Source organism: Engystomops pustulosus, chromosome 7 (assembly GCF_040894005.1).
Source record: "Engystomops pustulosus chromosome 7, aEngPut4.maternal, whole genome shotgun sequence".
Taxonomy (NCBI): domain Eukaryota; kingdom Metazoa; phylum Chordata; class Amphibia; order Anura; family Leptodactylidae; genus Engystomops; species Engystomops pustulosus.
The window spans coordinates 100,683,175-100,696,843 of NC_092417.1; the positions used below are offsets into that span (position 1 = coordinate 100,683,175).

Here is a 13,669-nt window from a genome sequence, read left to right on the forward strand (position 1 = left end):
GCTTTGAAGCTCTTGACTAAATCATGCACATGGCAAATTGGCCTCCTTGGATCTTTGTGCATGTTGAAACAATTTGTCCTCTCACAAAAAACGGTTTAGAGAAGTTTTCCTAAAACTGAGAAGAGCAATGAATCCCCACAAGCAATCCAGGATTGGACAGAATTGGCGAACATGCCACTGCTCCTGTGATCACCAATGTGTGTGGAAAGTGGAATCTAGACCAGTTTCTTAAAGGAAATCTACCATCAAAATAAAGCATGATAAACCAGGGGCACTTACTTATAGATACAGGCAATGTTACTCTGGTAATCTTTTTATATTTGCTGTGCATGGCCTCCTTCTTTCTGAAATCATCTTTTATAATTATGATATTGAGTCCTCGGTGGGCATTTCCAGAGCAGTGACGTAGCTCCACATGTTACAATGAGCAGAGCAAGTCTCTCCCCCTCCTGCTGCTAAATTACACAGGCAGAGGGAAGAGGGAGAGAGCAGGGGGTCCATTAGAACTTAGAAATTAAAAGTTGATTTTAAAAGGAAGGATATGTCAATGGATAACAAATAAAAGAAGATTACCACAGTCACTGGGGCTCATTTACTAAGGGTAGCATGTGCACTTTCGTCAGACTTTGCACTTTTTTCATGGAATTGCACGGCTCGGACAGTTATTTAACAGGAGTCTGCGCTGGGAATGTGTTGCACGCGAATGTTTTTGGTACAGCTGCACTGGCTTCCCTGCCCCACAATTAGGGTGCATGCCGTCGGACGATCCGTCTGATTCGGACTGAGTGCGAAATTTAACTTTCAAATTGTGTCGCAAGACCAAGCACTTACATGGACCACGAACAACAAGGTGAACTCTATCGGACCTGAGCAGGGAAGCAACACATAGAAGATATTGGGCGCACAATCTTAGTTAATCGCAGCACAGTGCATTATCGTCGGACAATGCACTTTCAGTGAACTCCGAGGACGTGGAAAGTAAATGTGTCCCACTGTGCCTGGATCTATGAGTAAATGTCCCTGGTATATCATGCTTTATTTTGATAGATCGATTAAAGAAAATCTGCTAACACACAGTAAAAGTGTAGATTCAGTGCTTTCTTTATGGTACCCCAGTGACATCAATGACCATGTCACATGGCCAACGCAACAAATTACTAGCCACGCCACGATCATGCCTAGTGTTCCAGCAAAGTACAAGAAAACCAGTATTGGAGTACTGCAAATAGGCAAGCAAACATCTCTAGTAGATGTATTGAAGCTTCTATTGGACAATTTCCCATCCTCTCAAAGAGTATAAACTCTTAGGCACCTCACAAATAAAGTAGAATTTTGTAGAACTGCCTATGCCTCAAATCTTACTCTCTAGCGCAATGTGTAAGATTGGGAACTCTCTGGCAAAAATGGGACCTGAACCTCAAATGTGTTTTTCCTAGCCTAAAGGCTCTACTTCAACATAGTCATGTGGGTTCACTAATAAGGCACATCGTCTTGGAAAGGCACATCAGAAACAATCTAAGTAGCATGGCTTGGGGGATTTACACCTCTTTCCTCATAAAGTAAAAAAAAGTTCTCAATCTTTTGAGGGCTGTCAAAATATAGTATGACTTACAAAGGCACTGAAGCCTCCTTGGCGGCCTGTTAATCCAATAAGACGGAAAAAGTAGACTATAAGTCCAATGGCAAGAGCTGTAAATGCAATGGTGTATACAGCACTGTGATAAAATGAAAAGAAATAACAGATTACATACAAAATAATATGTAATGACACAAACACCTTGCACCATATTTTTCAAAGATTTTACACAATTGTTAGATGCCTTTGTGACAACCTCATTAAAAGAGGGTGCTGTCTACAGTGCTGCTCATCCCAACCCCTCTCCCTAGAGGAACATGGCGCACAGCACCGAATGCAGAGAAATGATTGGACATGTCCTATCTTTTTACAGGGTACGGTGCCCCACCGTACCTCTTCCGTAGGGCGCCGCGTGCCCATTGAGGGACGTATATTGGCCCTATATACATCCCCCAAACGGAAGTGTGAATGCAGCCTAAGGAGGTGCAGTTAAACTTATACTACACCATATCATTCTGCACTTTGATACATCTGTTGCAGAGTATGGCTCTGAGGTCTAACATGAACACATTTTTGATAAATCTGCCCCAGTATTCACACAGCTTAAAACTAGGCTTTATGTCTACATGATCTCACTTTCCAAAAAATTCAGTGCGCTTGTAGGAAAGAGGTATACGATCAGTCAGAGCAATATTCAGACCATCTTCTGCAGCACGCAACCTTTCCTCAAACTTGTCAATGTTGGCTACTTTCATTCTGTAGAAAAGAGTTCGGGCCTGTGAGAAAGAGAAATAAACAGGTAATTCCTTTCTGGATGTATTAAATCCATGGGTTATCCTGAAGAGGGACCAAATTTTCTTAATAAGTGGGGCTCACACAGCAGAAATTTATTGCATATTGAAAACCCTAATCTTTAGTGGGTCTTCAAAGACATTAGGTCATGTCACTTACTGGTCGCCCAAGCACCACGGCATCTTCTTGCAAGTAGATCTGGACATAATCACTCTCAGGTACAACTTCAACTCGCTTTACTTCACCCTTTGCTAACATTTCATTCACAAATTCATTCCAGGACACGTATATGGTATTGAAGGTGGTCATAAAGTATATGCCCAATGCTAGTACAGAAAGGGTAAACACTCGATATACTGACAAGAGATGTTCCTTGTTCTTCTCTTCATCTGAAAATTAAAAATATGTATTCATATTTTACTCTGGATAAGGCCTGAAAAATTTCACAATTCCTGGTGCGTGGTTTCCTGCCCTGCACACCATCTTATCTTAAAGTGGGCGAGTGGAGCATGAATGCCCGGCCCGCCGAAAAAAACCCTTGAATGCTACAGCTGACAGTGTTAACGAAAACCTAGCTGATAAGTAGAAATGACAGGATTTGATCTGTCTTATTTTCCTAAAAGTACTGTAACAGAGAATACATTTTAAGATGGCGACGGCATCCTCGACCGCACCTAAAACTTCGAGGCTGAGGAATTTCACGAATTCCCTATGGTGACGTGAGTGCGAGACAGCAGGAAAACTCTCCAATCAAGAAAATGCCTGATATGTTATGCTTTGTATGCTCCTCCTTTTCTATATAGACTTGTGAAACCAAATAAACTTGCACAGTGCTGAATTACCCGGCGCGGGTGGCATGAGTGAGGCTTGAATCAGCAGTTGTCCGAGTCATTCCTCGCAATGTGCACACATGCTTTTAACTGATTTGAAACACATGACTGATGCAGCAGAGCGCACCCTTCGATTTACTATGAGGCCAGAGCCTCTTCATAAATCCAATGTGCAGTATGTCAGCAGGGGGGGGGGGGTATTGGCACTTAATAAGTCAGTAATTTGTTAATAAACACTTTTTTTTTAACCCAGAACAGTTTTTGATACAGTTTATGGAGCCAAATGCAAAATGGTGGCAAACACTTATTAGTTTCACCTTCATATTTCTTATTTCTGATCTGCCATAAATACAATAAAACCACCATTTTAAACAATTATCTGTGAATTCTGCAGTCAGATCAGCAATTCAGAGTGATAAAAACAAGGGGTTAATGTGTAAATAGATGGCGGACCAAGCTCACAACAGCTCCAGTTCTTATTTCCTTTTAATGCCAAGAGTACATGGAGCCAATTGCTTCTGGCACGGTTTACCACTGGCAAAACAGCTGATGGGTTGGAACTGATTTGGCAAGCTCTGCGTAAACTGTGTGCGCTATATAAATAAAATAATAATTATTATAGTGGCCTCCCACCACTCAGATACTGATGTCCTGTGGATAGCACATAGCTAGAAGTTCCTGACCAACCCTATATATCATCCTGTCTGCAATGATCATCCATACCATCATTTTCTTTCTCATTTCTTTTATTGGAGTCTTCATTCTGATCATTTTTGCTCCTTGCAGCAGAAGTACTGAAGTAATGGATCGCACCTATATAAAACAAGCAAATACACTCAGATGGGATATAAAGGGGTCATTTTGTCTTGGGCATTTATACCATTCTCATAAATTATAAATAAATAAAATAAATAAATGCAGACATGCACACAAGTCCTCCAACGATCTGAGATACAACTATTAGACATTTGGAAGAATTCCCGTGAACATACCATAAATGCCCAAGACTGGAGTACCCATTTACCTACATTTATAATTAGTTTTCTTACAGTACACTATGAAATAACAGACCTGTAAGCCTCCAGAGCTGAGCTGGATTGTGAAAGGCATGTTGTCTTATTAATAATCTGGTAACTTCCTTAGATATTGGGGTCACTTTCCTGCACAACAACATCTGTAGCAAAAAGATGACAGGAAACAGGTCAACACAGTAAAATTATACATTTGCATTCTACTGTGATCTTGCTTTGTACATGTATGCATGTACAGTATATACAAAATACAGCATATGCTCCTGGCTAATAACTTGGTTGTATGTTGGTAATTTTGGCCTAAGTTTCTTTATTACCCCTTTCTACCAAGCCGTCCACCTGTAACCCCTGTTACTATTTTCCCCATCATCCCCTTCTACTACTGGCCATTTCCCTTATATCTGCTCTTCCATCTATTACACACTTCAGCCTTCCTCTTAGCACTGTACATTATATTTGTGTATCTGCCATAACTCTAGTTTTAGTATATGCCCCTCTTATTATTGTCCCGATCATCCCTGTATCGGCCTCACTTATTTCTCACAACTGTATTGGCCCCATTATTTTACCCTGTAATCTTTATATCTGCCCCACTTGCTCATGCCCCCTTGTATCATTCCCACTTACTACTGCCTTCTTGAGTGTTGTATGCCGCGTCATTCCTATATCTCCGTTTGTTATTACCCTCCCAACTTATTACATCTCTCATTACTGCCACTCCTATAATTACCCCTCCTTATATCTATCCCTTATGGTTCCTCCTGTAACTACCCCTGTCTCCTTTTATATCTATCCCTTATTATTGTCCCTCCTGTAACTACCCCTGTCTCCTTTTATATATATCTCTTATTATTGTCCCTCCTGTAACTACCCCTGTCTCTTTATATATATCTCTTATTATTGTCCCTCCTGTCTCTTTATCTATTCCTTATTATTGTCCCTCCTGTAACTACCCCTGTCTCCTTATATCTATCCCTTATTATTGTCCCTCCTGTCTCTATATCTATTCCTTATTATTGTCCCTCCTGTAACTACCCCTGTCTCTTTATGTATTCCTTATTATTGTCCCTCCTGTAACTACCCGTCTCTTTATATATATTCCTTATTATTGTCCCTCCTGTAACTACCCCTGTCTCTTTATATATATTCCTTATTATTGTCCCTCCTGTAACTACCCCTGTCTCTTTATATATATTCCTTATTATTGTCCCTCCTGTAACTACCCCTGTCTCTTTATATATATTCCTTATTATTGTCCCTCATGTAACTACCCCTGTCTCTTTATATATATTCCTTATTATTGTCCCTCCTGTAACTACCCCTGTCTCTTTATATATATTCCTTATTATTGTCCCTCATGTAACTACCCCTGTCTCCTTATATCTATCCCTTATTATTGTCCCTCCTGTAACTACCCCTGTCTCTTTATATATATTCCTTATTATTGTCCCTCCTGTAACTACCCCTGTCTCCTTATATCTATTCCTTATTATTGCCCCTCCTATAACTACCCGTCACCCTGGATGCCTCCCACCTATTAAACAACCATATAACGTTCCCGCATTCGCCCTTTATACCTGCAGTAATCCCACGGAGCTGTTACTTCTTATCCCTGTCCCTGCTGCAAGCCGCCAGGCCCCGCTCAGGCCTACAGGACGCCTCCTGAGAGACAGCAGAAAGAGACCCATTTCTGGGCTGGCCTGAGAAATCGAGGCCGAGGCCTCACCGCGGCCTAGTTCTGTGTAACTTTCCTGAGCATGTACACTCCGGGCTGTGACGTTACGTGACTGCCCGCCCCCTGACAAGCCCGAGCGCCGGCCCCCGGCCGTGACATTGATGCTTGTATAATGAGCCCTGCTGACAGTGATACTTGTCCTTGTGAGGTCCTGACACCCTGCAGAGCGGGAGGCTGAAGCCCTCTCTCTGCTCTAGGGTCACACAAATCTTAGGCCACTTGCCCATGAACTTGAGTAAATTGTACGTTTCTAGTGTGTGAAAAACACCAGATTTTGGTTAGATTTAAGTTGGACTAAGCCTCCATGTGTTTTTGTAGTCCTAGAGTCATCCTAGTTGTGTCAGCTTTTGACATCGGATTTTCACAGCTCTGAGCTACTACTTCCTCTTCAGCATTTCATGGCGCCATCCCACTTGGGGTTTGCCTGAAACGCATGCATTTTGGTCAAATCCCCTCCCACTTTCATTTTTGATGCGTTTAAAAACGCGAGAAAAACGCTATAGGTTGGTGCCAAACGCACCACCGGGGCGGGCCGCGGCCGGATCGCATCGGTGTTTCTATGGAAACGCCTGCGATCGGTAACGAGACGCCGGTGTTTTGCATTGAATTAACGCAAAACACTGGCGGCTTATTCTTTTCAAACGCAGACAAAGCGGTATGTGTGGCACCAGCCTCATGGGGAGGCGCCCTCAGGAACCAGTCTGGAAAAACTGAGAGCACTAGGGTGGCATTTTTTTCATGCACTTGGTAAAATTTCACATAGAACGCACTACTCTGATCTAAGTTTTATCTCATGCGTTAAATGCAAACAAAACGCAACGTGTGAATGCAGCCTAAGGGTGAAGACACACATGGCGTTTTTGGGCCGTTTTTGGGCCGTTTTTACTAAGTGCGTTTTCAGATCGTTAAAAACGCATGCGTTAAAAAACGCATCCGTTTTTTTAAAACGCATGCGTTTTTTGAAAACGCATGCGTTTTTGTCAGTTTTTCCGAAATTGTGCAATGAAAAACGGACAAAAACGCATGCGGTTTCAAAAACGCATGCGTTTTTAAAAAACGGATGCGTTTTTAACGATCTGAAAACGCACTTAGTAAAAACGGCCCAAAAACGCCATGTGTGTCTTCACCCTAAGGCCGCGGTCACACGTACCGCTAGGCGTCCGTCATAACGCGACGCTAGCGCACAGGGGGAGGTCCTCGGCCCGAACGCACATACGTTTCCACGTTAAGCTGATCGCATGCGTTTCTCTGGAAACGCATGTGCGTTCGGGCCGAGGACCCCCCGTGCGCTAGCGTTGCGTTATGAATGGACGTCTAGCGGTACGTGTTATGAACGGACGTCTAGCGGTACGTGTGACCGCGGCCGAAAGGGTGATGGCACACTTGCCGTTTTGAACCCATTTTTGGCCCGTTTTTAAGCAGTCCGTCAAAAAACACATCCTTTTTTTGACAGGTTTGACCAATTATCTTAATTGAAACTGGTCAAAAACATATGCATTTTAAAAAAACGCATGCGTTATTTAACGCATGCATTTTTGACGGGCTACTTAAAAACGGTTCAAAACGCCATGTGTGCCATCACCATAAGGCTGCGGTCACATGTTCTGCTAGCGTTGCAATCATAATGCGACGCTAGCGCACAGGGGCCAGGCCTCTGTAACCAACACCCAGTGTGTAGCATTTAGACAATACGAGACGCTGAGTGCTGGTTACCGATTTAAAAAGAATGTGCAAAGTCCGTCAGAAAACTGGCGCAAAGCCATTAGCGAATGTGCCCCAAAATGTTGTTGGCTGTAGTCATGTATATGACTGCAGAGTTGATGCAACTCCCATTTAAATGTAATTTCTAGTAATACAAAATCAATGGATCCATCAGGAGCCATGTAATTTAATTTAAATGATGAGTGTAACATAATACAAGGATGCAATGTTTAAAAGATGTCATTGTTCCAGATTAAATCAAATCAAAAGACGAGGGGGCACTGTCTCTGTTTGGAGAAACCAAGGTTTAATCACCGGAGGCGACAGGGCTTTTTTACTATGAGAACTGTCAATCTGTGGAATAGCCTGCCTCAGGCGCTGGTCACAGCAGGGACAGCGGAGAGCTTCAAGAAGGGTCTAGATGCCATTTTACACCTAAATAACATTGATTGTTATGCTATATAGGATTGTTTCCCCTAAATCCCTTCCTCATCCAATCCCTACCCTTCCTTGGTTGAACTTGATGGACAAGTGTCTTTTTTCAACCGTATAAACAATGAAACTATAATAAGCGCTACATGTGAGGGTGCCGAAAGTGGGTGGGGCTTTGTCCAAAACGCATACACGTTTGCAATGAAACATGTGCGTTCCAGGCAGACTCCCCTCCCACTTTCGTTTTGGATGCGTTTAAAAACACCACGTGGGAAGGCGCCCTGAGGGCGCGTTCACACGTTGCATTTTGACCTGCGTTTTCATTGCGTTTGAAACGCATATACAACAGCTGAGGAGAGGTGATTTGCCTAATTACATCACTGTAAACGTTTCCGTTTTCAAAACGCATCGTAAACGCGATGTTAACGCATGCGTTAACAAAGCGTTAACACATGCGTTTTGTTAACGCATGCCTTAACATTGCGTTTACAAACGTAAACGGTAATGTAATTAGGCAAATTACCTCTCATCAGCTGTTGTATATGCGTTTCAAACGCAATGAAAACGCAACCAAAACGCAACGTGTGAACGCGCCCTCAGGCTGCATTAGCACTTGCGTTAATTTCCAGGGAAATGCATGCGATCAGTAACCAGACCCCGGTGTCTATTGTTTAACAATCACATGGGTTTCCCTGAAAATGCTCAGGGCGCGTTCACACGTTGCGCTTGGGTTGCGTTTTCATTGCGTTTTAAAACTAGAGGTGATGGCATTTTTTTTTCATGCACTGACTTGGTAAAATTTCACATAAAACTTGGATCAGAGTAGTGCGTTCTATCTCATGCGTTAAATGCAAACAAAACGCAACATGTGAACACGCCCTTAGGGTGGTGGCATACATGGCGATTTGACCCCGTTTTAGGCCGTTTTTAAGCAGTCTGTTATAAAATGCATGCATTTTTTGAAAACGCAGGTTTTACCAATTATCTTAATTAAAACTGGTCAAAAAAGGATGCATTTTCGGACGGACTGCTTAAAAAAGGACCAAAAACGGGTTCAAAACGCTATGTGTGGCATCACCCCTAGGCCCTGCTCACCCCCGCCCCTTTCCATAGAGAAAGATTTTGGGGAAAGATAGGACATGTCCTAGCTTTTCCCTGGGTACGGAACGGTACGATGCCGCTCTGTATGGCGCCATGCACCCATTGCCGGCTTGTGGGGGATGTATTTATGGCATATTTACGACCGCCAACAGCCATGTGAATGAAGCCTTAGGCCGTGTTCACACGTTGCGTTTTGAACAGCAGAGGAGAGGTGATTTGCCTATTTTTTTTAGCAAAATGCGCCATAAACGCAATGTAAACGGATGCAATAACATTGCATTAACAGATGTAAACAGTAATGTTATTAGGCAAATCACCTCTCCTCAGCTGTTATAATGCGTTTTAAAATGTAACCAAACCGCACGTGTGAATGTGCCCTCAGGTTGCAGTCACACGTTGCGTCTAACACATGCATTTCAAGATGCACTGCGCCAGCTGGAGATAGATTTTCCTATTTAAACAGTTGTTAACATTTGCGTTAACTTTGATTCCGCCAATACCTGCCTAATAAGAGGTCAAGGTATGGTGTGAAGATATTTAAGCTGTGTGATAGTACATAAGGGCAGGGCCGGCGGTATGGATAGACAAAGTGGGACTTGGATCCAGAGATATTCAGGTTTAAAGTAAGAATTTCAGGTGCGATTTTTATATATAAAAATCACTCCCGACTGCATTTTAACAGTTAATGGGGCACATTTACTTACCCGGTCCTGCGCTTCCCCGATCCAGAGTGTCCGTCGAGAATGCACTTTGCTGCGATTCACTTACATGCAATTCATATATACTGCATGTGTCGCTTCGCTCAGGTCCGCCGGAGTTCACCATCTTCTTCCAGGTGCATGTAAGTGCGCATGAAAGCCGGCGTCGATGCACCAAAATCTGATCGCATGTTACACAACCCCTTCTAAATCCCTGTCCCAGAGGCGCCATCCCTGAAAACGTCGGAGAATCTGACGGAAATGTGGCCGCGTGTCCCTTAGTAAATAAGCCCCAATATCTCAGTTTTCCTGACACTTAGAAACACAGATTTAGATTCATATAAAAGAGGAGAGTTTTCTTTCATAGGAAAAAAGAAGTGATGTTCTATGTGTCACAGAGCCAGAGATAGGCTACAGGGAGAATTTGCTACATACAGGAGCTGCTGCACCTCACAGATAATGGAAATATTCACTTTATATGTTACTACATTTTGATAAGGAATAATATCAACTAATATTTATGTTTTAACCCTCTCCTATCCAGAACTAAGAACACAGTTTCTCTCTTATTGCCTTTTATTTAGTGTTTTTTTTTTTTTTCAACAATTGACTGATACAATTTGATCCTCTTCGTCTCATATGGCTACATATTACTACCGCAAACCGGAACATGTCCATAACGCTATATGTAACACCAAAAACACACACAAGTTCTGGAATAAAGTTTGTATTTCACACCATCCTCCATTATTTACACCTATGTTATGATGTTCTCACTCAAATTCTTATGAAGCGCGGAGGGTTCTGTTATTGTGTGGCTAATACATTGGCGCACATCTAAAAGTGTCTTATTATCTCATTAGCTTGGTTTATGGATATATAGTTATTTATTTGGGTTACCATTGTGTAAAGGAGCATACAATGATAGATCTGTGTGATGCTCAGTGCAATTTTCTGCAAAAATAGTTTGGTGTCGCCTGTGGATTTAACGTTCCTTTTGCTGCATATTTTGATGAATATACACATGTTGGGTATGTTTGATCTCCTCACATCTTGCTGTTTAGGAAAGTATATTTTCTTTATATAAGTATTCTGGATTTGTACATATTTTAGAGGGAATTTAGAATTTTCATGCAATTTTTGCATTTTATTTCTGTTTGCAACAAAGCTGCATGAAGGTGGTAGTGTGTATGAATTTAAAAGTTATTCTTGTTTACATGATGATTTTGACAGAATAGGAGCTTTTTATTTTGTGTGTGATATATTTTTAAACACATTTGTAGATATCAACCAAATATGTCACAGTTTTTGTTTTAGCATTTTTGGGAGTGTAAATTCTTGTTGTGTATTGTGGTAAATATAAATCTGCTCACTGTCAGGCTTACGGGATGTGGATCCTCTGGACCACTGCAGACGATGACTCAAGCCACTACCTGGGACCGGAGTCTAAGTGGTACCCGGTTTTCACCAGAGCCCGCCGCAAAGCGGGTTATACAAGCTGCGGCGTGGTACCACCAGTACCTCAGGCGTGACTTGTCTGCAGTGGCGGCCAAGGTTGAAGTACAGAAACAGCAGTCAAACTCAAGGTCACAATCCAGGCACAGGGTCAGGGCAGGCGGCAGAGATGCAACGTCCAATCCGGGGTCAGCAACAGGAGGTCCAAGAAGAAGGGTACGGGAACACAGCACACACGAGAACAGCACGGAGGACCACTGGTACACGGGAACACGGAGGAGGTCAGGTAACACAGGAACAGGGAGGGAGTCAGGAACGCAGGAGACACAGGAACGCAGGAAACACTGGAACGCAGGCAAATCGCAACAGAGCTTTCTCTAAGGCTGTGAGGCACAAAGATCCGGCAGGGTTAGATGGGAGAGGCAGATATAAATAGCCTCATGGGAAATGACCAGCGCCAATCAATGACGCGCTGACCCGGACCGCGCACACACGGAGCGAGGCCAGGACTCGGGAGAGGTGAGACGCGCTGGCGCGGCGCCTACGGGGAGCGAGAGACACGGGTGGGCCCGCGACCTGCGATGTGGGTCGCGGGTCCACCCGTGACACTCACTTTGTGTTATTATTTTTAAATCCCTATTTGTGCGTAAACCTCCACTATGATGTGAGTTTTATGTAAAAACGTATGTTATCAAGGCATTTTTGTTTAATAATTTGTGTTTGTCACAAAGTTACATGAGGGTTGTCAAATGTTAATTGCCAAATGCATCGCCTGGTTGTCTTACTTTTTAATCTGTTTTATTGCTATATTTTGCAGGTTGTGACTGTCTTAAAATTTGTAGCTGAAAAGCAGATATTTAGTTATTTCAGTTTTAGTGATATTATGATGATTTGTTTATGTGAACATATCAATATGAGGCATTTGTGAACTCTACACATGTCCATCTATAACATATAGGAAATGTGAAGGTAAATATTTTCTGTGTGGAATACATTTTTTGCCATCAAAGTCAAATTTTAAGTATTTTTAATAAAATCTTTCAGTTTGAATCAAAATTGCATGAAGGCGCCTATGTCTATAAACTCTTTAATGCAGTTTTGAAAATGGGGCAAGTGTGTGTGGTTTAATTTAATTATTTTTGCTGTAATTTCGATTTTATTTGTAAATGTTAAAATTCTAAAAATTGCTCTGGTCAATAAAGTGACAAAATATACAGAAATGCCGGGCAGTGAAAGGGTTAATAATCATTGGTGAAGATGCTTATCATCTATCTCCTGTCTATATTTCTATCTGTATAGTTATCTATCTCATATAATCTGATCATTTATATATCTCGCTTTTTCTCTATTTTTCAATCAATCTTCTATTTCTCTTCTACTGTTGTCATCTCTCATTTCTGTCTACTGTATATAATTTACTTTATAGTTCTGCATCTAGAAATCTCTATCATCTTTCATATTATCTTTTATTATAATAATTATAATTAATTATTCCTTTATTTATATAGAGCACACAGATTATGCAGCTCTGAAATGTGCTTGCCAGATCAGTCTCTGTTCCCATGGGGCTCATAATCTATTCAACCTACCAGTAAGTTTTTGGAGTGTGGGAGGAAACTGGAGGACCCGGAGGAAACACACACAAAGACAGAGAGAACATACAGATGTTGATCAGCGCTGCAAGGCTGTAGTGCTAACCACTGAGCCAATGTTCTGCCCATCAATCTCTATCATCTATCCCTAATAAAATTTTTCCATATTAGAGTTTGTTTTACCACACTAAAGGGAGCCTCTTACTGACTTTGACTGGTCATAAAATAGTTTTATAAAATAGTTCTTTGTCTAGAACCGGCCCTGCATCATGGTATACATACAAGTTCAGAGTATATGAAGGTAAGGACTCCCCTATAGTGCCAACAGAATGCCCCCCCCCCCTTCCTGCATATTACTGTGAAGATAGTGTGGGATTTGGTGCACCCACTGCTGGACCAGAGCTACTACCTCTAGCTGGACAATTTCTACACCAGCACTACACTATACAAGTGCCTCGCTTCCAGAAATACTGCGGCAATGTTAACATTCATATTTTGTTACCACTAGGTGGCAAATTAATCATACGCTGGTATTAAGTGCTCCAGTGTAAATGGTGCCCCTGCTGGATCTATCAGGAGGCTCCAACCAGCTAATAACAACCAGGAAAAGATGTAATGCACTGTGCCGGCAAGGCACTTCTACACCAGAATTCTGCCCTAGCCTGCGCCTGAACAGCCCACTCTGCCGCTGCCCACACCCTTCATAACATCCTTACAAAGTATTGC

The 13,669-nt window shown here is 42.2% G+C and overlaps 1 protein-coding gene across 1 annotated transcript in view; it reads right to left on the bottom strand.

Annotated features, from left to right (window-relative positions):
• Positions 1 to 6,091, bottom strand: part of SPG7 (SPG7 matrix AAA peptidase subunit, paraplegin) — a 30,485-nt gene extending 24,394 nt beyond the window's left edge. Inside the window, exons 1-6 of the mRNA XM_072117437.1 lie at positions 5,807 to 6,091; positions 4,270 to 4,372; positions 3,922 to 4,011; positions 2,528 to 2,757; positions 2,213 to 2,352; positions 1,613 to 1,715 (exon numbers count right to left, since the gene is read on the bottom strand). Of these exons, the coding sequence (XP_071973538.1) occupies positions 1,613 to 1,715; positions 2,213 to 2,352; positions 2,528 to 2,757; positions 3,922 to 4,011; positions 4,270 to 4,372; positions 5,807 to 5,917 (777 nt within the window). The 5' untranslated portion in view covers positions 5,918 to 6,091. The remainder of the gene's footprint in view (positions 1 to 1,612; positions 1,716 to 2,212; positions 2,353 to 2,527; positions 2,758 to 3,921; positions 4,012 to 4,269; positions 4,373 to 5,806) is intronic.
• Positions 6,092 to 13,669: the final 7,578 nt, after the last annotated feature.